Source organism: Syngnathus leptorhynchus, chromosome 9, assembly GCF_054491065.1.
Source record: "Syngnathus leptorhynchus isolate UIUO chromosome 9, UIUO_Slep, whole genome shotgun sequence".
In the NCBI taxonomy this organism is placed as follows: Eukaryota; Metazoa; Chordata; class Actinopteri; order Syngnathiformes; family Syngnathidae; genus Syngnathus; species Syngnathus leptorhynchus.
The window spans coordinates 12,227,501-12,253,770 of NC_141203.1; the positions used below are offsets into that span (position 1 = coordinate 12,227,501).

A 26,270-nucleotide genomic window follows, 5' to 3' on the forward strand; every position below is an offset into this window, starting at 1 on the left:
TCGGATTTCAGGAACCTTCAACGAAGAAAAGTACATTGAATCAATTTCTATTTGAAAAGCAATCCGGTTAATTATGTTGCTCAGCACTTTGACATTGGACTTTGCGAGGTCCGAATCAAGAATAGCCTTCTTCCCAGCGGCCCTGAACGCAGCGTGAGACTCTGAAGTACCTTGGCTGTTGGTGCCTTAAAAATAAAGCGAATGTTTAACTACAGCACACTAAAACGAAACCTTTAACAGCACCCCAAAGGTGTTCCAAAGTAAACCTCAAGTGGGGAAAAAGCTTCAAAGATTTATTTTATTTACACTGCGCGCGTGTGTGTGTGTGTCTGTGGGCTGCACAAACACACACACAAACACACGCATGGTGTAAGGGTGATTAATTCATTGTGGCAGATGTGTTTAGTTGGCGAGTGTTTTCACAGGCGCAAGCAAATCAGTTTAACAAATGTAATCTGGTTTCATGTCAAACATCGTCAGTGCAATAATGGACAACAAAATGGAGGATTTGGTCAAGGGTAAGACACGGGACCTTGGTCATTTTGCGCCGAGGCTGGCTGGCCTTTTAGGTGCATTTGAAAGCGTGCCCTTTCCTTTCTTTCATGGTGGAATTAGTCTTCAAAAGTTAGTTGGACGGCTGCCATCATTCCAAGCACTTAAACCCGACAGAAGAACTTCATTTTGGATCATTACGAAAGAGGAGCATAAAAAGTTGGATCATTTGCCATCAAACGTGCCATTTGTTCCTTTCGCAGGCGGCTTTTTGCTCTCGTCTCGGATCTCATTAGCTTGCGCAGGTGCACCTCATCACGCCGGAGCCAGATTAGATCGATTTAGCCAGCATTTATCATTAGCATTGTCACGTAGCTAATTAAGGGGATCGGTAAGAGCCGTTTGACCTTTATTTCTCGTCGCCCAAAAAAAAGCCAGAAGAATCGACCGGGAGCGGAAAATAGGTCAGCGGCTAAAGCGGCTAAACGCTGCATTTAATTCATTTCAACATCCGAGACGACGTGTTGCCATACGAAAGGAGGTGGTTCAAATGCGAGCGGACCATTTCATGAAGAAAAGATTGGGAAGAACCTCTGGTGGTTCAACTAATGAGAGCAGCAGAGAACAACGGCGTGAGTCCGGCGCGTTAGCGGCGGCGCGCTAATGCAACTCGTTAATAAGGCGCAGGTGAGCAGGCGCTTCATCCCGGCCCGCCGAGATGAATGCGGCAATCAAAGTAGTAAATAAAAGATGAGAGCACATTTATGCTTCTTAAATCTTTCCAGCCACGAACGCGGAGGAGATTTGGGCTACTGTGCGAAACGCGGACCGACCTTGAACTCCATGGGTGTGTACTTCTCGTTCTTTGGCGTGACGTTGCCCTTGTAGTTGAGGTGGTTGGGCGTGGTCGGGTGGATGACGGCCGACTCTTGCGACGGCTTGTGGAAGCGTTGGCAGTACACGTAGACCAGGAAGGACAAGAGACCCGCGCCCAGGAAGCACGACACCCCGGTGGCGATCAGGTGGATGGACGTGAACGCTGCTCGGTGACCACAACAAAACGCTCATGTCGGTTTATTCGTTTCTTCGACTAACTGTTAGCAAATTCAATCGGATGTGGACAGACGTGAGGATGGGATGTAGGATGGGTGGAAACATGCGTGTGACTGGGGGGGGGCGGCTAGCGGGTGCTTGTCAGACCACCGCTAATCCACTTACCTCCGCAGTGCTGGTCCGTATCGAAGCCCGATGCGGGAAGGATGACTGCAGAGAGGAAGACAGGAGCACACGGTCAGACGCACACACACACACATGCACACGCACAAACACACATGCATGCGTCAAATACGGAGAAGGGTGAGGGTACACACGTGCAACAATCATGACCATGCCGTTGAAGGTGATAACACAACGCAACTTGTTTGGTTCGCCAAGCAAGTTAGGTAAATCTGAAATTAACGGTCGCAATTCAAGTGAGGGTGAAGAATTTTCAGCCAAGAAAGTCACTGTTTTCAAAGTGAGGCTGCTGTGTAGTGCTAAAAAAAAATGTAATTTTGTTAAGAAAGCAATTTTCAAGAAAGAAAATAGAAAAGAAAGGAAAAATAAAAAGAAATCAACTCACCAGGTATTTCATTGCAGTCCCTACGCTGGGTGGCGTTGCCCACGCAGGGGGCGCCCCCGGTGGCGCCGCACGTTCGGGTCCTCGTCTGCACCCCCGAATCGTCGCAGGCCGACCACAGCGACCAGGCCATCCAGCCACCTGGACACAAAGGCCGTTCATTACTGCCCAGAAGAAACCGCCACCCGTACCCTCGGCCGCCGTAAACCCCAAACCAGCAACAGCACAAGTTTGAGATGACCAGTAGGCCCAAAACAGAACCTGCGACCCGAGAGGGAAAAAGAAGAAAATCCCCATTGCGCTGAAATCAAATCAAAAAAATGACTGGAGTGAGCAGAAGCAGACCAGAGGACGCGTTTACCTCCGCTGTCAGCCTGGACCTCCATCTGCTCCCTTGGGGCCCAACACGCATCTAGACACACATACACAAAAGACTGCGCCGTCACACCCAAAGCGTGCCCAATCCAACGTAGAGTGGTGCTTTAGAAATAGATCCTCATTTTTGGACCCCTCGCCACAATAATCGGCCAAATTTTGCACCGGCGGCCATCGATTAAAAAACAACAACAACACTTTTCTCCAATGTGCTCTGACTCAAAGGTTACGCCTTCGTCACTCCAGCGGACCGTCCGTTCCTCCTGCCGCCCTTCATTATGGTTTAATCATCGCCGTGAGTGACAGGCACAGACACTTGATGGCTGATTAGCAAATGGCCGCCGTAGCGTGCTAGTCCGTGTAGCCAACGGTCGATTGACAGGACGCCGGAAAAAGACGATCAAAGTGGGCCGATTAGCATTTCGGCGCCGGCGGGAGTAACGACAGGAAGTCATTTACCTTCCCCCCCCCCCTCTGGTTAGTAATTATGAGGGAGGCGGGAGGAGGCCGTGCCACTTGATTGGCAGCTGGGATAATTCCAATTGAAAAGCACTCTGGGGAAAAGAAATGCTTGACGGGAGACAACGGGACCATTTAAGCAGGAGGTGTCTGGACTTCAAAGGCCTTGCCAACAAACACACACACACACACACACACACACACACACACACACACACACACACACACACACACACACACCCACACATCATTTTTTTCTCCATTATGAGCCTAAAAAAAAGCCCAGAAACTATCCCCAAAGAGAAGATAACAATTCAAAACATTCCCAAGTCGTGCTTGTTCTCACCGTCGCACGTGTGCGTGTTGCAGAGCGCCTCCTCGGTGTGCAGCCCCAGGCAGATGTCTCCCCCGCCGGACGGCGGCGGGCTGGAGCAGGCTCGAGTGCGCTGGTAGTGGCCGCCGCCGCACGCCGCCGAACACTGCGACCACGACGACCAGCACGACCACGCGCCCTTCACTGTGAGCACAGCGTCATCACAACGTCAACGCTAACACACGGGCGGCGTTTGCAGACCGCAACATTTTTAGGTCAGAGTGAGAGCTCTTCTTGACCTGCAACTTACAAGCAAAGTTTGTGAAGGCTGTGATTTAAGGCCCCTATTCACGCGCGTGCACCTCGCTAATCTATATTGGCTCCATCCTTCCCGCTAATCTCATCATCAATTACAATTTCGCAGCCATTCTCTCTTTTGTCACTGGCGTTGGCCAACGAGTGTGTGTGCGCGACGAACGCGCGTGCAAGGCCGAAGACGCATAGCAGAGAGTTTCTCACCATTTCCTGAGCGGAAGGACATTTTAGTACGTCCGATCCACATGAAATCCGGCACGGGCGCTCGCCGGCGGTTCTTACCGATACAGGCTTGGACGTTGCAGTCCTGGTACTCGACGGGGGAACCTCTGCAGGCCACGGGGGCGCTCTTGCCCTCGGGTCCGGCGCAGGACCTCCGTCGGGTGCGGTAGCCTTTAGAGCAGCTCTGCGAACACCCCGACCAGGAGTCCCACGAAGACCACCCTGGGGTGCTCGCCCCTCGGACCGGCGGGGTCCGAAGCAGCTCTTCCACTAGGTCTGCAGACAAGAACGGAATCAATACTTTGTGGAAAATGTAGTGGCGCTGCACGGCCACATTCAGTATGAAATATTAGAAGGCAGCCCTGAGCCTACAGGAGGTCCAGAGTAGTTCTTGTGTGTGTTGGGTATTCTGCAATGAGCAATGGAATGCGTACTTGAGGGCAGGCATTCACTGATGGATGCTTGGGGGGGTAGGAGGGGGGGGGGGGGGCTCAGAGTTGAGGGTGTAAAATAACATTTGTCTTGACAGCAGGAGAAATGTTGCCGCGAGAAAAACATTCCGTCAAAGTAAAGCAACTGTCGTCAATCCCTCAACAAACACCCCCTTAACTTTTATTTTTACATCATGAATACTTCAAGTCGACCCTAAGGGTTTTCATTACGTTTTTTTTTTTTTTTTGCATCTTGGTTCAATGAGAGTTCATTGCCGGGGGGTGAGGGGGAGGAAAGCGACATATCGATATCAATAGTTGAGCTAATTTGCAGGGCCAACAGGTGGCGCTAACGGCCCAAAATGGATGTTAGATCACGTTTTGCCAGAAGAAGCCTGAAGAAGAGAGCCAACCCAACAATGAAAACAGCCCATCGCCACGGGCGCCTTACCGTCTGTGTCACAGGCGGCGGTGCCGTCGTTGGGGCAGAATCGGGTCTCCAGTTTCCGTCGCCCCATCTGCAGCTGGTGCGGGTCGGCCAGGCGAGCGCGGCACATGTAGCGGGTGCGCTGCTCCTGACGCGCGCCGCCCTGCGTCACGTTGACCGGCATCCACGGCGTCCACGGGGTGTTCCGCTTCACCTCTGGACACGCCTCCAGGTTACACGCTTTGTACTCCTGGTTAAAGTCACAAAGGTCACGGTTCCTCCACGTTGAACGTCCGACGCGATGGTGAGATGACGCTGGCTTACCAGGGCGCATCCCGGGCAGCTGTTGCCGTTTTCGCAGGTACGCACCCGCGAGTGCACCCCTCCGCTGCACTCGCTGCTGCACTTGGTCCACGAGCCCCACGGGGACCACAAGACCGGTTGGGGACACGAGACGCCCTCGTTGCAGAACCTAACAAGCAACCACAATATGACTCGGGAACGATATTATTATTATTTTTTTTAATCTAAAATATTTTTGAAAAACATACACACTACTGGGATTCCAACAGGGGTGTGTAGACTTTTGTTTGGTTACCTCTCGTCACGAACGGCCCCCACGCAGATGCGACCGCCGTGCCGCGGTGCCGGGTTGTTGCAGGAGCGCTGGCGCAGCTCGAATCCCGTGCCGCAGCTGGTGCTGCACTGTCCCCATGACGACCAGGGCGTCCAGCCTCCGTTTCTACGGCGACGCACACCAATAATAGGAGCTCATTAGACCAGGATTGAAAAAAAACCTTTGTATTCAAGGGTCACATTGGAGCTTTACAACCAACTGATGGGCTCAAGGTTTAAGAAGTATGGAGAATAATGTTTACTTACAGACTCCAAAAAAAATGATATCAAGAAAAAATTAGTCCACCAATGAAAACTTTGTTTCAATATTAAAGTATTTGACAATTTTTTTTCATTGTATTATTTTTAATGGATTGGATTAAAATGAATGTACATGCAAAACTGCCTTTTACGACTTTTTCATTTTATTTACAGCCAGTCAATTTAGAAAATATTTGGAGTTAGACAAACAAATATATGTATTTTTTTAATAAACAAATATTTCGAGTTAGACAAAACAAATTTAAAAAATATATTTTAATAAACTAATTTACATCTATCTTTTTTTGATTATTTACAGTCAGTAAATTATTGAGATGAATGAATTAGAATTTTTATTTTTTAAATTCACTTTTGGGAAAAATATTTTAATATTAACAATACATCAATTTTTGGGTGAAAAACGCTTCTATATTATTGTGACTGCCTGTGATAAAAGACTCGTGGCTCTTCCCCCCCACCTGGAGCAGTTGGCCACCTCGATGGTGGCGCCCTCGCACTTCCTACCCCCGCAGCGAGGGGTCGGGCTGTCGCATGACCTGGACCGGCACAAACAGGAGCTGACGCCGTCCACGCCGTCGTCGTTGCTGCACGCCTGCCACGCCGTCCAGTCTCCGAAAGCGCCGTGCCTGGTCTGGTTCTGCAACTGGACACCACGGCTGGGTTCAAGTCTCAACCTTCAAGTTACCGTGGCCCCACTTTGACTTACCGGACACACCGTGATGTTCTGCTTCCACTGGCTCATGTTGGTGCTGTCCTCCAGCGTAGTGCAGCGCCGTTGACGCGTGTCCCAGCCGCAGTAAGGATCTCGAGCTTCCAAGCACAGACTGCAAGGGGGCGCAATTGCAATCGTTTCACAAATCGAGGGGCAATAAGGCCCATTCAAAAGCATCCTAAGATATTCTTGTTGAACGACGCATAATTGAATGTTAGCCCGCTAACGAGGACGACCGAAGCGGCTCATTAGTTCCACTTCCTGTCAGCCTTCACGGCACTTCCTGTCCGTGCCTCCTCCCCGTGATTAAAAGGCGCCATCAGGTGCAGATGAAGCGACAGCAGGCGAGCTCGGCTAATGGTGCGAGTCAGCGGCTCAAGGTCGGCGAAGTGATTTCATCCGGGAGCTCTCGTTTGCGGCTCGACCGCACGGAACTTTGAGCGCCAGTCAAAGTCAAAGATAAAGTACGCTATGCCTCGCATGTTGAAAAGACAAAATTCAGACCCGACCAGCCGATTGCAGAGTGACGACGGACATGCAGCGATTTCTATTTGAATGACGTTCAAATTTTTAACCCACATTGTCAGATTTAATCGTCCACAAGCAAGAGGAGGATTTGCACATGCACAGATTGCAATGTACAAGGTCTTCTGACATCAAATCATTTACAGGCGTATGAAAACAACTCTGGGCAATGAGCCACATGCTGCTTCACTGACGTGAGCTCAATGTTAAACAGGCCACCGGCCTCCAAAACCATAACATCGGCGGCCATAAATCGTGCGCATTGTCTGTTGGCGTAATTGTCGCTTCCGATCGTTTGTCGTAAAAATCCTTGTCAGCTTTTACGGCCTCCGCGTTAAAATCTGGCGTGCGCGCGTATAATTGCGCCGATGATCGGCACGGCCCAAAAAAAAAAAAAAAAACGAGGCGCTACCGCGAGGCAGCAGCCCATCATAACACGTACTCCCGCTTTCCTTGGGGAGAAGCACACTGACAAGTTCACGCCGCTCAGCTTCTCCCCCAGCGGCGAGGCTCTTTCCCCGAGGCGCAGCCGAGCGACGGGAAGGCTCCAGTCAGCCGCTACGTGTGTGATGCAACACTGCTACCATCCAATTAGAGACACGCTGTTGACACCGGGGTGACACACTGAGTGGCGTTCAATACCTCTGCCAAAACATATGGGCAATTTCAATGGCAGCCAAGCTAGTGCACTATTGCAGGCGATGCTATAGCGCGTCGCCTCGCTGCGGCTAACGTAAATCAGCTCTCGGGGTGAGTTAGCGAGACGTGCGGAGGATGACACGGCGCCATTAGCTCCAGGTGCCAAACGGCCGGGTCAAATCTAATCACCATAAATAGAGGACAAGGTGCACACACAAACACGGACACGCGCGCACTCAGGCAATCGGTAAAAGGCTACATATCAGCTGCTGTTGAAAAGGTTTAGCAGCGTAACCAAAAAACAAGATGGATGAGCTCGACGCGAGCTAGCGAGTGGATCAATAAGAGAAAAGAGCAAGGCATTAAAAGCACTTTCGCTTAATTGAATTTGCTGGCTAGATGCTCACACCTGCCACAGAAAACACATACAACCACCACTTAGCGTGCAAAGCTAACAGCTACGACCGCGCGGGTTCACTGCAGTGGGAAACAAGAAAGATTTTTGGGGGGCATATAATTGAAAGTTAAAAATACATTTTTACTTCTGCACTTAAGGTTATGAAGTCAATGCGTTAGCGTTCGATTCTCCCATTCGTTGGTTAATGCTAATGTTAGCTATGTTGAGGTTTTTGTGTCGCAGAGGCTTCGGTAAGCTGTCAAAATGTCCGCCGACGTGAAGAGCTGAAATGACGGACACGTTGACACCAGTCAGGAATGAGCAAAAATGTCAGAGTGAGCAGTCCCCAGCTGGAGGGGATCTTCGTGTTCCTCTCACTGCAGACATCTCATTAGATCAACTGCCTGACACCTCTGTGTGTGTGTGTGTGTGTGTGTGTGTGTGTGTGTGTGTGTGTGTGTGTGTGTATGAGCGTAGTTATGTGCAGATGCAGAGTTAGATAAATATGAATGTGTATTATTATAATAATAATAATATAAACAATCACAATAATAATCAGAGCTTCGCGACAAGGTAGCGCTGAGCCACCTGAAAACATCTGTTTGCTAACATGGCTACGAAAAAAGTAAAGACTTTTAGGTGGTTAATTAATCCTAGCGGAGGACCTTTTAATCAACGATGGGAATTAACTGCCAACAGAGACCAGAAGCAACCTCGAGCGCCTTCCTTCCTTGGACGAACAAAGTCTATTCACGGTCGGCTTCAAAGCAACACTGCGGGAAACACGCCACCTTGAACGCATCAGTTGGGGAACAAAGCACTAGTACACAAGGACATCCTGTATTTACGACATTGTCTGGCGCATAATAATACAGCAAAGTGCTCACTGTGGACTTCGGCACGAGATTGCGGAGTAAAATGCAGCCAAGGGGAGACTATGGACTCACGTCTCAGTGCGGTATGTGGAGCACCTCTCCAGGGGGATCTTTAGCACTCGGTCGCTGAGGCCCACAAAGAGCGAGCGGTCGCTGTGCAGGATCTGCAGGCTCAGGATTGGTTGCCGCACGCCGGACGGGAGGAGCTCCAACTCCTCCAGGTAGCAGCCTTGCAGGTTCTTGTTGGACGTGGCCAGCGCTTTCAGGATGCTGCCGTATTCTGCAGGTGGTAGAGGAGAGGGAAACGCTCCTGACTTTGCGTATCATTTCCACCGTGCGGATTTATCTGCACTGACCCGTGGCGATGTACATGACGTGATAGAGCCTGTCCATGCCCTGCACGATGTCCACCGCCAGGTGGGAGAAGCGCACGTCATCCTGCATGACCAGCGGGTCCACTGACTCGGGCTGCACCACTTCATTCATCAAGAAGAGGCGCTGGGCGTCTTGTAGACTGCGCTCCGTCAGACCCTCGTTTGGACCTTCGTCCTCGATGGTACCGCACTGACCGTGGAGCGAGAAGACACGACCCGTTTGTCCTTTCCGGTCCTCCTGCGAGTCTGATTAATGATGCTCAAAGTGAGACTGACCTGGAAGTTGCTGATGGGGTTGGGGGTGGGCATCCAGGTGGAGCGAGGATTCTCCTGGGAGCGGAAGGGCCCGTTGAAGGCGCGCGTGATGGCGCTCAGGTTGAAGGCGCACACGGCCGAGGCCGCGATGCTGTTGCTGGGTAGGAAAAATGACATCATACGTTTGAGGTAGATTCAAAGTAAAGCAGATGTCAACATTGTGTTTAGCGTGTTGATCCATGTCAGGTCACGCCAGCAGGCTACACGCTACACTAGCACGTCTTGTTTGGCTGCTGGCTGAGCTCCTCTATCTTCTCTGTGCAGTCAATAAGAACACAATTAAAGTCTCACTTGGAGAGCAGGTGTCACGTAAGAAGGAGCGAGTGAGAAAGAAAGGGTGACTTAATGACTTCCTTCCTTTCCTGACGCCGACTTCTCTTTTGTTTGTCGCCGGGTTCGCCCACGCGCTCGTTCGTCACCGGCGCGAGTCGGCGAGACTTGTGGGAGGACGACCAGATGGCGGCTTACCGACGCGGTAGACTTTGTGTGTATTTTCCTGAGACTTTTTTTTTTTTTTTGTAGCTCCATTTATGATTGACATGGTAAGTAAATTTCATGTCGCTAAGTGAAAAATCTAAAAGTTAATGAGCTGTGTTATTAGTGTTTTATGGTGAGCCGTGAAAGTTGATTGCCACGTTGCGCCCAAACGCAATGACCAAATCTCCAATTCTTCTCAATCTAGCGTTGCCCATCTGTCTCAGTATACGTGCTTCCAAATCGGGTAGCCATCGCAAAAAGTCGTTTGTCTTTAAGAGGCGGCCGTAAATGGCCAAAAGGACCCTAAATTGCCCGCGACAAAGCCAAATGTCAGACTCCCTGTGTCCAGCCTCATTTTGCTGCTGAAAATGAAACAGCCATAAACACACTGAGGCCATGTTTCAGCTGCACACTGATGTCCAGTGTGGCAGGGGACAAAGAGAGGAAAAAAAAAAAAAAAAAAAGGCTCGCTCAGCACCGCTCGTGAATTACATACATATTTTCACACTGCACAACAAGGGCGGGATTTATTCATGAGTCAGCAAACACCTGAACGAAAACATAAAGCAACGCTTGCTAAATAAAGCATGTCGCCAGCGTCGGGCTAGTCTGAGAGAGTCTCGGATCTTTGTGTAATTGCTTCCGGAGATCATAAATAAGTGTTAAAAAAAACAAAACATTTGGACTTCCTCACTGAGTCACATGATGTACTTGATGACATCATCACACCCACCAATGTCAATCAAGGAGTTTTTGGAGCATTTGAGCATTTTCGTCTAAATGATTTCAAGCAACATAGCACATTTCATGTTGCCGCAGGAGTTGAATGTGCCGAATAGAAAGTACATTCCAAGCGAGTCACAAATGATGAAGGAGACTCATAATTAGTAAGTAATGGCATCTTAGCCACCATCCAATTAATTAAAAGGCGGCTGTGGCGCTCTCCTGCGTCTACGCTAAAGCCCTGACATTACTTTCGACAAGCCTCTTTTCACAGGTACTAATTATTTTCACAATCAATCCATCATCTTAAGGAGATGAAAAGCTACGGAGGAGAAAGGAGTCATCTTCGCTTGACTGTTATTGTCACGTGATCGTAATGGGTGACTGTTATTGTCACGTGATGGCGATGTCGCAATGTCCTCCCTGACAGCGGCGTAGTTGGAATAGAAAACAAAAAGCCAGATGGGAACAACTCGGATCCTTGTCGGTGAAACGACATGTGGAGACGTTGAGCGTTCTAGTCACATCTGCGAGTGAGCGGACAACGTTTTTGGATTTGCGAGACAAATTCACATCATTCTGGAACCAACCATTCCTGATAACTGCAGCATCATCTAATGAGAAGCTTGTGTCATGAGTCATTAGTTAGTATAAGGAAGGCGAGTAATAATAGCACGCACCATCGGTACCAGGGATAAAGCACTCAAAGGAAATTACTTACTGGAAACGCAGCAGGTGTTCATTATTGCAAAGGAGGAAGAAGAGCACAAAAACACTTTTCTGCTTGCTCGACAAACAAGCGCAGGTTCCAATTGATGCACAGCCACTGTTGTGTTAGGCTGGAGTCACCTTCCAGAGGTGTGATGTGCTCAGTTGTAAAAAAAATAAATAAAAAAGCTGCGATATAGTGGGCAATTCCACAGCTACTGTATAAAAAAAAAAAAAAAAAAAAAAAAAAAAAGAGTGGCTGATGCGATGCGTTCAATTGCTGTTGTAAAAAAAAAAAAAAAAACTCCAGATGTGAAGCTTTTGGGTGCTTTCCAAATAACGCGCGAGATGTGATGCGTTCAGGCACAGTCGTTAAGAAAGACGTCCTCTCGATGTGAGGCTTTTCAAAAAAACTGTCCTCGAGGTGTGAGACGTAGTGAAAGTCGACGTGTTCTTTTGGTGTCACTTACACGTTGGTGGTGAAGATGGCGTAGATCAGGTCCTGCTCGGGCAGGTGGAAGGTGCTCTGCAACTGGTTGTAGTAGAAGGGGATCTCGCCCGAACGCGAGCAATTGAGGCGGGCTTTCATGAACGTGGTCCACGTGTCCTCCAGCAGGAAACGGCCGCCGATGTCGTTCTTGCAGACGCGCGCCACCCGCGAGTACACCGTCTTGCCGCAGTCGTGCTCCACCGCGTTCTCCCGCAGGAAGAACAACGTGAACAGGCCCATGTCGTAAGCCGAGATGAAGTGCGGCTCTGCGGGGACAAAGGGAGGAAAAGGAGAGGAAGGTCATGACAGCGTTTAAACTCATAAAAATGCCATTTAAAAAAAATAATAATTCTAGATGCCATGCGTTGCGTTCAGTGCTTGTGGTAAAAACAGACACTCTCCAGTGTTGGAGGCCTGATGAGCTCAGGAGATGTTGTAAAAATCTGTTCCCAAATGTTCAGTTGCTTAACAAAATGAGGCATTCAGGTGCAAAGATTAGATAAAAAAAAAAAAAAAAGACGTACGAGTACAAGATGTTTCCACGTGGTCGTAAAAGGCGAATGAAGATATTTGCTACATTCATCTTCTCTCCTTTGGGTCCTCCAGCATTGATGCATTCAGGTTCAGTGGGCATTTCCGCCGCTGACCCCGCACCCGGCTATTATTGGGTGTCATAAAAGTGCCAAAGGTGTAAACGAGAGAGGATGAAAAACAGCGGGTGATAGACGGACGCGATGTTTTGATGGCAAATCCATGCGACGACTCGTGTCCAAGTGGACGCTTGCGCCGTTTGGGTTCGGTTCTACTGTCATCCATCAAGGCTAAATTGTTCGATGTGGATGGAGAGCACAATTCACTTTGTCCTAAAATGACATTTTTGGAAAAATCACTGTCCTCAACTCATTTGCATACTCCGCCTCCGTTTTTGCCACAGGTGACATTGAACAAAAGACGGCACATTCCCTTCTATTCACTCTTTTGTTTCCTTCTGGGAGGCGAGCTGCCGGAGCAGAGAAAAGCTTCCACCGTGTTTGTTGTAAGCGATACGGGCGCCTCGCATCTCGTCTAAACACAGAGGAGTCGTAAAGCGTCATTATTTGCAAATGCGCCATCATCCATAAAGCGAGGGGGGGGGGGGGGGGCGTAAACAAACGGGCGTCTTGTGGACGTGACGGATGCCGTTCTGGGAAACTTAAGCAACTTTGCGGGATTCGGTTGCAATCAGACAATCTTTGTCGGTATGCTCGCACGTGACCTCAAGTCAACTCATCGAATCTACCGATTTCGAGGTACGAATGAAAACAAAGTCAACCAAGATTCAATTCAATTTGGAGTAGTTCACGTGTCGACTAGTTAGCTCTTTGTGCTATCCGGCCGGGCGCTTGACGTGAGAGAGTCGGTCGGCACCTGGCTGACGACCAATCCCGCGAGGGAACAGATTGATTGGATCCGGCCCCCACCTTGATCCCCCCGCCCGCTTCGGTCCGTCTGAACCGATGCGGCGGCTTAACGCTGGAAATGAGATTTTCATTCTCACCTTCCAATCCGGTAGAAAGGCAATTCTGTAACGCTGACAGCATGTGTGTGTGTGTGTGTGTGTGTATGTGTGTGTGTGTGTGTGTGTGTGTGTGTGTGTGCGTGCGCTGGAGTCTCCATTGCTCACGGATCAGCAATCTACGTTTGGCCACTATGTCGTCGGCCAGTTGTTCACGCTTCCTCCCTTTCATCTCCGCTTCCCTCCTCGCCCTGGCATAAAAGTCTAAAACTTGCGAGGCGTCCGATAGAAATCAAGAGAAGAGTTTAAATTGCCGGCGATCCGCCGCTCGGCTTTCGCTTTACCGTTAAGCCACTTGGAGTTGTACTGCGCGGTACGCAGCGGCGGCATCCCGCCCAGGCTGCGGTAGATGACCGGGTCGCGTCCGGAGAAGTCGATGACGGTGGCGGCGTAGAGTTCCCCGCGCTCCGTCAGCACGGCCGTGGAATTGTGGCGAGGGTCGTACGGGCAGCGGGCCACGCCGTTCACGCGCTCCAACACTTTGCTCAGGTTGCCCACCTGCGACAAAGTCATCTCTTGATTGGTTGAGGGGAGAAACAAACAACTTGGAGAAACAAAGATGGATGACCTTTGTTTTGAGTCAAAGTTATGGAAATTCGGACCGTTTTTCGACTCTAAAAAAGACCCAAAATGAGTCATATAGTAATAATGGTAAATAGAAAATGAAATAAAAAAATAAATTAATAAATAAAAAGAAAATTAAAATGAAATAAATAAATAAATAAATAAAATAAAAGTTGGAGCCTGGTACCTCTCTGATGGTGCAGAGGGGCTGGAAGGCATTGGTCCCACAGGTCATGACTTGGGTCTTGTTGACCAGCAGCACTCGAATATAGTTCTGACACTCAATCTGCACGAGAAAAATCAACAAAGTAAACGAGCTGGTCGATTGTCATCGAGACATGATGATTTTTCCCAGCCATTTTCCCGAGAGAATTGATTGGACGCCTTTGTGTGAATAGGGTCGCAATCAGTAGAAAACCAATCGAAAATCAGCAAACGAGCTAATAGTTGCGGCTGACAATCAGAGAAAGTTGATTTTCCACACGATTACTCTGCGGCCATGTTTACATCAACTTCGGCAAGTTTGAAGTGAAGACAAGTAAGTTTTTACGTCGGGGCGAGCCTACCTCTGTTTTGCCTTTGCTTTGACAGGACCTCCTGGTCTCGTCGTCGGGCGCCCAGTCCGTCGCCTAGGAGACCAGAGGAGAGCGAGAAGGAGGGAGGGAGAGAGAGTACATTGTAAATAACAGCTTTTCAAATTTCCCACTCTGGTCCCGCCTCGTCTCTTTGACACAGCTGCCATCTTGCCCCTCATCGTGCAACAGTAGTCCTGATTGGTTGTCCGTATCTTTTCCTGCAAATTAGTGCGAGAACCCGCCTTGGTCTTTAATTAAAACGAAGCAGTCGGTCCCAAACACTCAGCGAGACGCTCTCGCAGGGTTGTCACGGTCTTCTGTTGACTCGGTTTGTTTTCACACGTTTGGTTTTTGTAATGGCTCTTCCACACAATTTTAATTGGATCTTAAGAGACTTGCCAGGTGACACAACGTTAGCACTTTAATCCGGCGACCGCTCGTTTTTCTCCTCCTCTCCGACTGGGATCTCTAATCCCAGAACAGAAAGCATACGTTAGTCACATTTATAATGACTTATTCCCTTCTTAGAACCATTTATCAGCACGTCAACGCACACGCACAGCCTTGAACAAAGTTATTATTACACGTCACCATTTTGTCATCATTTTGCACGACAACCATGACCTGAATTCACGCCGCCCGTCATTTAAATCCGCATAAAAAGCGGCTGTGTGGCTTTTAACGAACCAAACAATCGACTGACAAAACAACAGCGACTCTAACCACCTAACTATCGAATGAGATTGCAAACCAAACTGCCAAACACCCAAACTAGAAAACCTCACAACCAAACTGCCAACAAACGAACTAACCAATCAAGCCTAACAAAAACAAACTACCTGTAAACGACCAATGAACCAACAAACGACCTGGCTAACTAACGTACCGACAAAACCACACAACTAAGCAAGAGACAAATGAGCTAACAAACTAGCTAACAACTGAAATGGCTAAAAGTAAACAACCTTCCCAACAACCACCCAACAAACTCAAAATAACCAACAAGTCCTACATAACCAACAAGGCCCTTGCCTGAATCGTAATGTCGGGTAGCGGCCGACGATGACCGCTCCGACTTATTTGTGACTGGCTGGCAATGTTGTTCTTATCAGCGCGGCGCCACATGTGGTCTAAGCCTTGATTAGCGCGCTGTGACACCCCGCCGGCCGCCATTGCCACAGATTGTGTTTTATGCAAATGCGTATTGTTGTTGTTTCATGTGCGGCGGCGGGTGAAAACGGGAAGAATGCGCCGTCAGGTTAGCTTGTCGCCTTGCCTAATGGAGGGAAATTAACTCCAACGCTCGGCTCGGGGCGCACGCAATCAAAATGTCGCGGTGGAAGAAGAAGCAAATAAAAGTAAAATGCGGTGGCAGGGAAGCAGAGCTGCCTTTAATTGTGCGGAATGTAGCACGCCGAGGACAGCGCACGCTCAATTATGAGCCTCATTGTGCGGCCGCCAGGAAATCACACTCTTTAATATTCATGCGTGCTCGCCAGAGAGGACGATACACAACGTACCGCTCTGGCTCACCTACGCGCATTCGCTCCACTTTAACAATAAAATAAAGAGGATTTTTTTTTCCCAAATACCTAGAAATGCCTGTTGCATCAATACGAATTGGAAAAAAAACTGAAATGAAAATAAAGGCCAAACAAGCATTAGTCACGCCAAAGAGAACAACAAGAAAACGACCCAAAATGAACCCTTATTGGATTTGAGACGAATGGCCGTATTTCTTGTGCAAAGTGCAAAGCGACCTACGGGTTGGCCGCTCATTTCCCAGATTGCATTGCTGATTGCACTCATTCAGATTTTGGCTCGGATTCGGGGGGGGTGGTTCGGGGGGCTTTGGCTTTTCTCCAGAGTGGCAAGGACGAGCTTGATAGAGATAGGTTGTGTGTGTGTTTGTGTGTGTATTTTGAGGGGGCGGTTCGAGGGAGGGGGGGGGGGGGTATTTGCGGTGAAGGTCAGCGGGTTAAGCCGACAGGGATCCTTGGAGACGAGACTGAAAAAAATGCCAGTGCCCCCGAGCAGTGATTCATGGCACAGGCATCTGACTGCCTCTTTGTGTGTGTGTGTGTGTGTGTGTGTGTGTGTGTGTGTGTGTGTGTGTGTGTGTGTGTGTGTGTGTGTGTGTGTGTGTGTGTGTGTGGACCGTGACGTCATCCCATCAGACTGTCAGAGGCTGTCAAGAGGAGTCGCTTGTTTTTGTTTTGGTGTCAGCAAGTCACAGAGCTTGACCGGCAAGGAAGGGGGGCGGGCCACTATCTTGATTGACAGGTGCTGAAGCGTCGATAGTTTGAGTCCAACATAAGCTCAGTTCTGCTTAAGTCTTTCTGTCCACTTTTGGAAAAATTCCAAATGTATGATGAAATCATGAATATAAATTGGCATACATTGGCAACTCCAGTAGCCGAGTCAACCGGGAGCAAATGCTTGCTTTTTTTTTTTTTGTAAATCTAAAAGCAGCAATTGTGTAGGAGGAGAAGTGGTGCGGAAAAGTTTGTCTTTCCAGTCCCACCGCTCGTACCTGACGACAGGAAGTTGCAGCGCAGAGGTGAAGAGAGGCGCTCGGCGTGAGATGGCTCGCTCTGCTGCTTCCCACTCCATGTCTGGCCCGGTGGGGGACCCCCCCCCCATTTCGCCCAAACTGTAGGAGCACTGTACTCTATCGTATTGTGCAACCACCAGACGGCTTGATTGGGTACACCATCTCATGACATCACCAAACCTGCTAATTAAGCAATGAACTCATTTGCAAACTCATTAAGGAAACAGCTGAACGACCAAAGAACAAACTAACAAATAACTGACGACATTAAATTAGCCGACCAGCTAACCAACTCAACAACCAACTTAGTCACTGGAGTGAATAATGAATTGACAAACACACTAAACGATGGAAAAAATGGCCACATTCCTAACCAAGAAAAAAACTAAAAATTCACTAATAAACAAACTCATTAATTTACCAATTAATTAATTATTGAACCATGTCACTGAAAAACTATGAAAAAATTTGAAATAAAGCAATAAATCAGGGGACTACTAATCTAAAAAAGATTCCGATATCTAATATGAAAATACTGCACTCGCTGTTAGAGAAGCTCCTCGATTCCTTCAGAACGGAGCCGAGTGTCGATCTTAATCTTACAATTATGAAATATGAAATAAAATGTCATTTTGTAGAGGGTATCATATAATATACCTCTGACATAATGAGAAGGTTCTGCAGAGTTCCGCGTTCATATTAGAATCCGTCTTGAAAAAAAAAACTTCCCCTCACCCCCATTTTGGCGAGCGTCATCGTTTTAAAGGTCAGGCGGTGACATTTCATTTGACACACCGACCGCCATAATGTAAACATCGCTCTGTAGTCGAACGGGAAGAAAAATGAAAAAAAAAAAAATTCATCTCCACTGGACGTGGATCATTTCTGCACTAATGTACACGGCTCACATTATACATGACACTCTTCCGTTCCCTCGGAGGACGTATCAATAATTAAATCTACCGACAAATTGAAGAGCAAGGCGGCTGTGAATGAAATCAGCTGCCAGGCTGCGAGACGTTCGACTTCCAGCTTTCTCTTCCCCCTTTTTTTTTTCTCTCTCCACAAAAGCTCTCCGGACTTCACAAGTCACTGGCTGCAGCTGCGTGTCCTTGTGCACAAGGATGGAACCCGACAGGAGGTCCACCAGGGGAGACATTAGGAAAACATCCCCAGACAAGACCTCACATAGAGGATCTTACAAAACCACTTTGAGGAGAATTTGAAAGGTTGAGGATATTCTAGAGATGAGGAAAGCCTCGAGTAAAAAGTATGGAGAAGAAAGGTCAGGGAAAGACGAAGCAAAAAAAAAAAATAATACTTGACAAAAAGACCTCAAAGAAAGATCTCATGGAAAGAATTGAAGACCTCCACCTCCAGCCCAGCGGGAGTCCTGAGCGCAAACACGGCATCTAAAACAACAGCTGCATTTATTTTCCCAACGGTGTTTTGCAAAGTTCTCAAAGACCGCCCGTTGTTGCCGACGTTGGAGCGAGGACCACTTCCTGTTTCCAGGACCGGATCGAGATGAAACAAGTTCAAACGCAAAGTTTGTCCACACAGCTGTGCGACCTTTTTAGGATGCTTGGCGGCTTTAAAGGTGAACTACAAAATAAAAAAAATTATAATTTTCAGAAGAAACTTTCATTTTCCCCAACCGATGTCACAGAACCCAAAACGAAGACCGGACTGAGGGTCGGGATTGGATTCGGGCATTCTACGGCAAATCCAAACAGGCCTGGAAAGGGACAAAATGGCCGAGCTGCACTGCCAACAAACACAAATCACCACAAAACATGTCAAGTTATCATCTTGGCGATCATCTGAGGGGCTCTGGGAGTTTGCTCCGTTGACGTACGAGATGATCCGAGCAGCACGTGGGAGCCAAAACAAGATAAGCGAATGGCAGATACGGAATAGCCACTGTGTTGACATTCCAAACTCCCTTTTTTCTTTTTCTTCTTATTATCCGCGCTGATATTATCGGACCGACGCTCACTCACCAGACACCGCAAACAAACAAACCAGATTACAGATTAATCACTTCAAAAAGCAAGTCCGGGCAGGACAAGCATTTTAGATGGTGGAGCCAAAAGCTAGCTAGCTAGCTTGCGTCCTCCCTTCTGGCTAGCTAGCTAGCTGGCTTCCTTCCTGCTTTCCCACCTGCATGACGGTGAAGATGTTAACTTTAAACGCTGCCAGTGAGCTTCATAAAAGCCATTTAGGACGAGTTTTTCGCTGCTCGTGCGCTACTGGGAAGTGAATCAACAGAGTAATAATATCCAATATGATGAACAGATGTTGTTATTGTTGTTGTTGTTGTTTTTAATCTGATTGTTATGAGGTTATAAATACCAGTGTTTATGCAAAGACGCAAATAATGAGAAATGCATAAAGGCTCATTTTCCTCTTTTGCTCCCATCAGACACTTTTTTTCCAACCCTCCATCCCACACATACTTATACACACACACACACACACACACACACACACACCTCCCACCACCTTCCTCCTGCTGTTCCACAGTGGTGACGGGGGACGAGTGTGTGTGTGTGTGTGGGGGGGGGGCACCTCCGAGTGGGCACACTGTCAACGGGCGCAGGTGGGCGGCAATCAGGCATCAGACCCGGTACTAAATGCGGCGCCGGCCCGCATCCCACGCGGCAACACAGGAGTAGAAAAAAAATAAAAAATAGCAGAAGGAGCAGAAAAAAAAATAATAATGGCGTGGGCCGCCCGGGGAAAGTCTGAGTGGGAGCACTGCGATGCATCCTTGAAGAGGATCTTTTCTGGATGACTGTAGATTATTACCTAGCCTGTTTAGAATATTCACAATTGCTGTAATGGGAAAAATAGATTTCATCAAAGTAAATCACGTCTGTGTTCATTCCAAGACTTGCAGCTGCACTTTTACAATCTAATATTTTGAATGCAAGATCATAAAAACAACCAAAGTGGAAGTTTGAAAGTGTGACTTATTATTAAAGATAGAAGCGGATCACTCGAGGCTTTTATTGTGTAAGAGCATCTTAACCAACCTTGTATAGCCATTTTGTACACACCTTGTGAATTTCACAATAAAAGTCCAAAAGCGATGTACACGGTACACAATCAAAGAATGTCGACAACACACAAATAAATGTGTGTATTCCAAGTTGTTGGTGTGTATTTCTTGCGTACGTGTTTTATTTCTTGCAATGCAGCTTGCCTGCTCGCTAATGTAGACAATTGAGATCCATGGGGACTCGCCTCAGTACCCCCCCCTTACATCATCCCTCCCTCCCACCCTCCCTCCCTCCCTCATCAGCAACAGCAACAGCACAATAACCTGTGGCCCTCCGTGTCTGGATGGTGCTTCAGGTGTTGAGCTAGATTCTTCTGGAATGTCTCTAATGAATGTCCGTGAATCACTTGCGCACATGCACACAGATGCCCACAACCACACAAACACACAACAGCTTCCGAAAAGCAATAATGTGGCCCCGCTCCGCCATCTTTGTGTCACCGGCGAGCAGGAAATTGTTTCTAAAAATATCTGACTGACGTCTCACCTCACAGTGACATTAAAAAAATCGTAAAAGCTCCACAAACCAGACAGCACCCAAAATGTCAAACGAGGACTTTGATTGTGAACGTTAGTGCTGTGTGCTTGCCCTTGGGCTTTTACTCTGAAGGTCAACGTACATCTTATACATGCTTACAAGACCACACTTTAGAGCCAACGTGACAAATTCAAGCCAAGATGCTCTTACCTGGATCAATGACATGTTGCTGAGGTCCAACCTGAATAGGAAGTTCCTGCAAGAGGGCAAATATTGTATCAGTGTGTGTGTGTGTGTGTGTGTGTGTGTGTGCACGTGTGCTAATGTGTGTGTGTGTTATCTCACCTGGCGCCCACAATGATTTCGTTCCGCGCGAGGTCAAGGGTCAGCTGAGAGAAATCCCGCACCCCGGCCCAGGAGAATGTGGACATCCACGGACTGAGCACTGAAGGGAAGACAAAGTTATTAGCATAGTAGGCTAGCATAGCTTGACAGCGGATATTTTCTTTCACTTCTACAAATCTATCCCTCCTTTGAACAATTGATGGAAGGTTTTTTTTCATTCTTGACTTTATTTATTTGTACTGTTTATCACATTTGAGTGCCAAATGAAACAACGCCGCATCATTTGACCGTTATCTGCAAATTCTTTTTGGCCCTTGACGATTGTTTTGTAAACACGGGGCTCTTGGTTTTCTACGGTCGTTTTAATCGGTTGATCGTTAGTATACGTTGTCCGTTTCTGTGTTTAGTGTCGCATGAATGAAACCAGCATCGACAAACAAAGGTGAGCCGTAAAAGAAAAGGACTCTGTCGAGTATTTAATCTTCAATCGGGAAGTGTTAGTGGGCCCCGCCCGCTTCTTGTTCTCCTTAAAAAGACAGTAAACCTTCGTCTGCTGAGAATTCCTGCAGTGAGGATGATTGGCGTTTATCCTCCCGCTTACAAGATTTTTTATATGCAATCCCCTCGTAAGCGGCCCACAGCTGGGATCGTAAAGCACCCGCCCACCCCTCGCCGCAGCCCCTCACTGAACTCCCGCTTCCCTTACAGTTTATTTGCCAACCCCGAGCATTAGTTTCGCTTTTTATTTTGCTGCCACACAATTTCTATATCGGGGGTCCATTGAGGAGACGCTCACAGAATTTCACTTGTTTCATATTTTGTGATGTTACAGTGGCTTCATTTCAATTTAATGGTCTGAATTAATTTGATCTCGACAGCAAATCTTAAATCTTATTTTAAAAATCCAACAACAACCACAATGACGATGGCAAATTTAGAAGTAAAAGTACTGTTTGTACATAACACCCAGCTTTGAATAGATCAGACTTTCAAAATAAAAGTTCCTGATAAACAACACAACATCCAACTTGTATACGGTGACTTTCACAATCAAAGTATAAAAAACAATGTTTACAAAATCCAATTGGTTCACATGGGCTATCTCAATAAGAGAGAAAGGATCATTTCAAAATAAAAGTTGGGAACAACGGTCAGTACTTGGTGACATTCACAATAAAAAGTTTTGGCATGACTTTCGTTAGCAACCTGCGGCTACTAGCCCGGCGACCTCGCCACCATTTGTGTGGCGACCGGGCCTAATTTTCTCTCTCTCGCAAAAGTAGCTTTAAGGAGAGTATTTAATCCAAGACACTTGAGACTGACGGTGGCAAGGTTGTGTTAACACACAACTCCGCCGAAGCTGAACTCTACAAAATAAGTGCTCTCCAAACTTTTAAGGATGCAAGTCAAATCGTTCTGTCACCATAACAAAACTCAAACATTTGTCTTTACTCGCTTTCATTTTTAGCCTTAGCATGCTAATGCACAGCACTGCAATGAAAGCCGGGATTTATGGCATTGATTTCCTCTCCGACTCGCCGGCTTTAAAAGACTTTGGAATTGTTCAAAGCAGCCGAGAGGAGAAAAAAAAGAAACTCCTCAGTGGCACCTTCTCGCTCGGAAATGATTAACACGGCCATGAAACATAAATGGGATGGAAAAGTTGACTTTGATTGAAGGGCAACATTAGCTGCGTTAGCATCGATGGCTGTCGATAGGAGACTTATTATACCGTATCAACGAGTTGTTCTTTTCAAAGGCAGTCTCGAGCCGTCGTCTCTTCCGACTTCCAAAGCGCCAGTCCCGTCGCGGCCTTTCCAAACGGGATGATTGATGGCCCGCAAACGCTCGCGCGGCAGCTCCGATTAGGGCCGCCTCTGTAATCAAGACTGAAGAACGCTGCGTCGCGCTTTTTTCTTTTTTTCCCTCCCGCCTTTATTACCCCGACGCTCGGTTCACAAGGTGATGCAAAGCGTTGTTGTATTTGCGGCGAGGAGACGAGACGAAGCAAATTAGATGAAGAAAGACTCGAGCGGCAGGCGGGAAAGCGCGGAAACGGAGGTGGGGGGGAAAAAAAACCCACAAAATAAATATCTTGCTTTGTGTCTGCTCAATTCCCTCGGGAGTTTGCCGTGATTTGAGGGGGAAAACAGAGCATGACGACGTGGGCGCTTATTCACCGGATTACTCCCGTCTCCAAAGGTGGCATTAAAACGAGCGCAACCGTCTCCCTTTTGGATCCCAGGAGGAATAGCCGCTTCATCTTTACGGAGATTGTTGCGTGCGTAGATTATCTACTCACTAAGAAAATAGCCGGCTGCAAAAAGCAGTGCCTTGAGAGTCACCAAAAAAAAAACAAAGCAAATCACTTGGAAAGTAAATTTGCCCGAGCGCTGCCTCGAAACACAATGAAAGTCTGCTACCTGCATGACTAAGGCGCAATGACGTCATGCTAAATGGATTCTGCCACAACATCAAGCCTGAATGGTTAGCTAGGCTAACAGTTGCTTGACAACATATCATTTGATAGCTGGCTAAGGCTAATTTCGATCATGACTAGCCTTTGTTTTTAATTCAGATTGAGGCAAATTGTTTCCAGATCTATTTACTAAAGTGCAGCCAAAAAAGGCTCGAGGACCCCGTTCGGAGCGCCGTCGGGGCTTCCGAGAGAACATGATCACCATGGCAACCGATCCCCAGACCCATTATGATGGAGGTTGGACACAAAAGCAGATGTTGAGTGATCTCCTTCAAACTTTCCGAAAATTGCAATCGACCCAAGACCCGAAGGACAACCGTGTCAAAGGACAGCTTTGAAGATGTCGCTCTACCGAGGCCATTTTTATGCCATCGTCGATCCAGCTCCAGGTTTTTGTCTTTCAATTTTTCACGCTTAGCTAATTTTGGTTTCATTTTTTGGGGGGCAGACGGCAGACAAACAACACAAAAGCCCAAACAAACACAACAATTTGTGCGTGTTTGCTCACGTACTGTAGGCCGCATTTTCACCGGTGCCAAATAAAGAACCGACAGAAAAGAAGCCATTTTACAGGACCGCCGCTAACTTTGTGCAGCTCTTCTAATCACAAAATTCTGTTCAAATATATATTGTATCTAAAACCTAAAATCACATTTTGCCTTATTTCGACAGCAAACATGGACGTCTAACCTTGGGTGGATACTTTTGGATGTTCTTTCTTGGAGCACTCGGGCTGGGTGAGCGGCTGGAAAAGCGACACGGTCGAGAACGCCGACGTAGTGTTGGGAGGAGCCGCTGCCGCCGCCGCCGTCGACGGGATTATGAGGAGGAGGAGCCTCAGCAGGAGGAGGCCGGCCATGGACGTTGTCATGGTGACGACCGCTCCTTTAACCGCCAAGTGGGATGCAGCTGCAAAGGAAAGACATTTATTCATATTAAAAATAAGAATAGTAGCAAAAAAAAAAACTTATTTGCTCCACTTTTTGGTAAGAAACTTGTTGTTTTGTGTGAAAGCAAGCAAAAAAGAAAGTACCACCATACATGTGAAGTACAAATCCAAATGAAGTTTACAAACCACTGCGCTCGGTGCAGTTTTCTTCACTAATGCCACCATCAATAAAACGTTATTAGCTGGATCGAACCGTAAATGGAGTAACCCACAAAAAAAGCTGTGTTTAAAAATCAATAAAAGTTTTTCATGATTGCCGCTGCCGCTGGTGTACTTGTCGGGAGCTTTTCATGGAACAGTCATCAAAGTTTACCGCCACGCAACGCCCACACACAATCATAAAAAAGACATTTAGTGTCACACATCAAATTTTGGGCGCAATTGAACAAAAGATGGAGGTGTAGTTTACATTTTAAGGGCCTCTGGTAATGGCTAATTTGATCATGAAATGGCTGCTTTGAACAAGAATGGCAGACTTGCTGTGAATGTTCAGGCTTGGCTTCTTGAGACTTTTTTGTGGGTCTACTCATGATAGACATTTCCACCTAATTCCATCCTGCTAGGTGAAACCGGCTTCAGGGGCTGAATTTTACAAATAGTTTGACGTTTCCCTGGAATCCATCAAACTTCAGCGCTACTTTCGCAATTAAGCATTGGCCATCTGTCTTGTATACTCGGTTCAAATTTTGAGAGCTGTCTGACTAAATCACAAGCCCCCCCCCCAAAAAAAAAAAAAGGAAATATCCCAAATGACCCTATAATGAAAACGTCAGACAACAATCCTAGTCTGAAGCTACAACAAATACTCGAGCTAAAAATGAGGTGCAGGCCACTCGCCGCTTTAAAGCGTTTTAAAATCGTCAAGGTAACGAGCTGATCTGTTGTTTTTTTTTATTTAAAAAAAAAAAAAAATCAATCTAAGTCCAGATGGCAGCCTCTAAATCAGAAGAGCGCAGCCTAACAGCAGCTGCCAGCGAGTTGTCACGGCAACCCGCCGACAAGCGTCGCCATCCGGGTCGAGTGCCTGCGGCCGTGGCTCAGGCAGTAGAGCGAGTCGATCGGTAACCAAAGGGTCGGCGGTTCGAACCCACTTCTGCCCGAGTCAGGTGTTGTCGTGACCTTGGGCGTGACCTTGACTTCAGGTCGTTATTGTAAATGAGAACGTGTTCTCACTTGGCTTACCCGATAAAACGGACTAAAAAGAAATAATAATTTGGTTAAAAAAAAAAAAAAAAAGACCTGATAGCAAAGAAGAGATTTCATCACATCCCGATTGGAAATGACGGCTGCTCTTCTTCAATCGTCTGCTGCTCCTAATCACAGGCAAAAACAAATGGAAACATTTTCTTAGTTCTGGCTGGGCCGCCTCCCGAGAGGAAAGGCGGCTGCCTGACATTTGCGTTGATCTTTCATGCTCTCACATCAATGCCGACTCCCGCGCCCCCCTCGTGCACCCCCGTCGTGTCAATTAAAGGGCTGACGCACCTAACGGGAACTCTCAGTGTGATTCATGGAATCAAGAATCAGGCCAAGAGTTATCAGCACCAATTCTCCTCTATTTTTAAGAATATCACCCACAAAAAAAAAACCAAAAATCCAAATATTATCAACTTGCCCTTAAATCAACACTCGACTCGCAATAGAATTAAGAATGAGGTCAAGGGTCATCACGGCTATCTCTCCCCGCGTCATTTTGCGGAATATGGGCGGACACAAAAAAGCGGCCGTAAAACGCCATGCGGCGTTAATTTTAACGGCTGTCGATTAAAAGCCAGCGCGGGTGTTTTTCTTTCGTGTAAAGTCACAGCCGGGCGAACTTTACGGCCGTGCTCTTTGGCCCAAAAAGTTAAACGGGAAAATGAGCGCCGTAAACAGAGAGGGGGGGGAGATATCCTCTCTGAATCAATGGGCTGGATTGATTGA

At 47.5% G+C, this 26,270-nt stretch overlaps 1 protein-coding gene across 4 annotated transcripts in view; it reads right to left on the bottom strand.

The window, feature by feature from the left end:
* The window catches only part of sema5ba (sema domain, seven thrombospondin repeats (type 1 and type 1-like), transmembrane domain (TM) and short cytoplasmic domain, (semaphorin) 5Ba), a 41,769-nt gene that overhangs the window by 1,846 nt on the left and 13,653 nt on the right, over positions 1 to 26,270 (bottom strand). Inside the window, exons 3-23 of one of the 4 annotated variants that reach the window (XM_085920370.1) lie at positions 24,089 to 24,307; positions 20,920 to 21,019; positions 20,785 to 20,830; positions 14,470 to 14,532; positions 14,091 to 14,189; positions 13,624 to 13,837; positions 11,765 to 12,050; positions 9,348 to 9,483; positions 9,054 to 9,261; positions 8,770 to 8,977; positions 6,256 to 6,373; positions 6,008 to 6,192; positions 5,251 to 5,394; positions 4,977 to 5,124; positions 4,677 to 4,902; positions 3,855 to 4,070; positions 3,291 to 3,461; positions 2,472 to 2,522; positions 2,114 to 2,251; positions 1,711 to 1,755; positions 1,326 to 1,531 (exon numbers count right to left, since the gene is read on the bottom strand). In XM_085920370.1, coding sequence (XP_085776496.1) covers positions 1,326 to 1,531; positions 1,711 to 1,755; positions 2,114 to 2,251; positions 2,472 to 2,522; positions 3,291 to 3,461; positions 3,855 to 4,070; positions 4,677 to 4,902; positions 4,977 to 5,124; positions 5,251 to 5,394; positions 6,008 to 6,192; positions 6,256 to 6,373; positions 8,770 to 8,977; positions 9,054 to 9,261; positions 9,348 to 9,483; positions 11,765 to 12,050; positions 13,624 to 13,837; positions 14,091 to 14,189; positions 14,470 to 14,532; positions 20,785 to 20,830; positions 20,920 to 21,019; positions 24,089 to 24,269 — 3,189 coding nt within the window. In that variant the 5' untranslated portion in view covers positions 24,270 to 24,307. Of the gene's footprint in view, positions 1 to 1,325; positions 1,532 to 1,710; positions 1,756 to 2,113; positions 2,252 to 2,471; positions 2,523 to 3,290; positions 3,462 to 3,854; positions 4,071 to 4,676; positions 4,903 to 4,976; positions 5,125 to 5,250; positions 5,395 to 6,007; positions 6,193 to 6,255; positions 6,374 to 8,769; positions 8,978 to 9,053; positions 9,262 to 9,347; positions 9,484 to 11,764; positions 12,051 to 13,623; positions 13,838 to 14,090; positions 14,190 to 14,469; positions 14,533 to 20,784; positions 20,831 to 20,919; positions 21,020 to 22,651; positions 23,201 to 23,221; positions 23,346 to 24,088; positions 24,308 to 26,270 lie in introns of those variants that run through there. The other 3 variants (XM_085920372.1, XM_085920374.1, XM_085920371.1) reach the window with 3 other exon arrangements.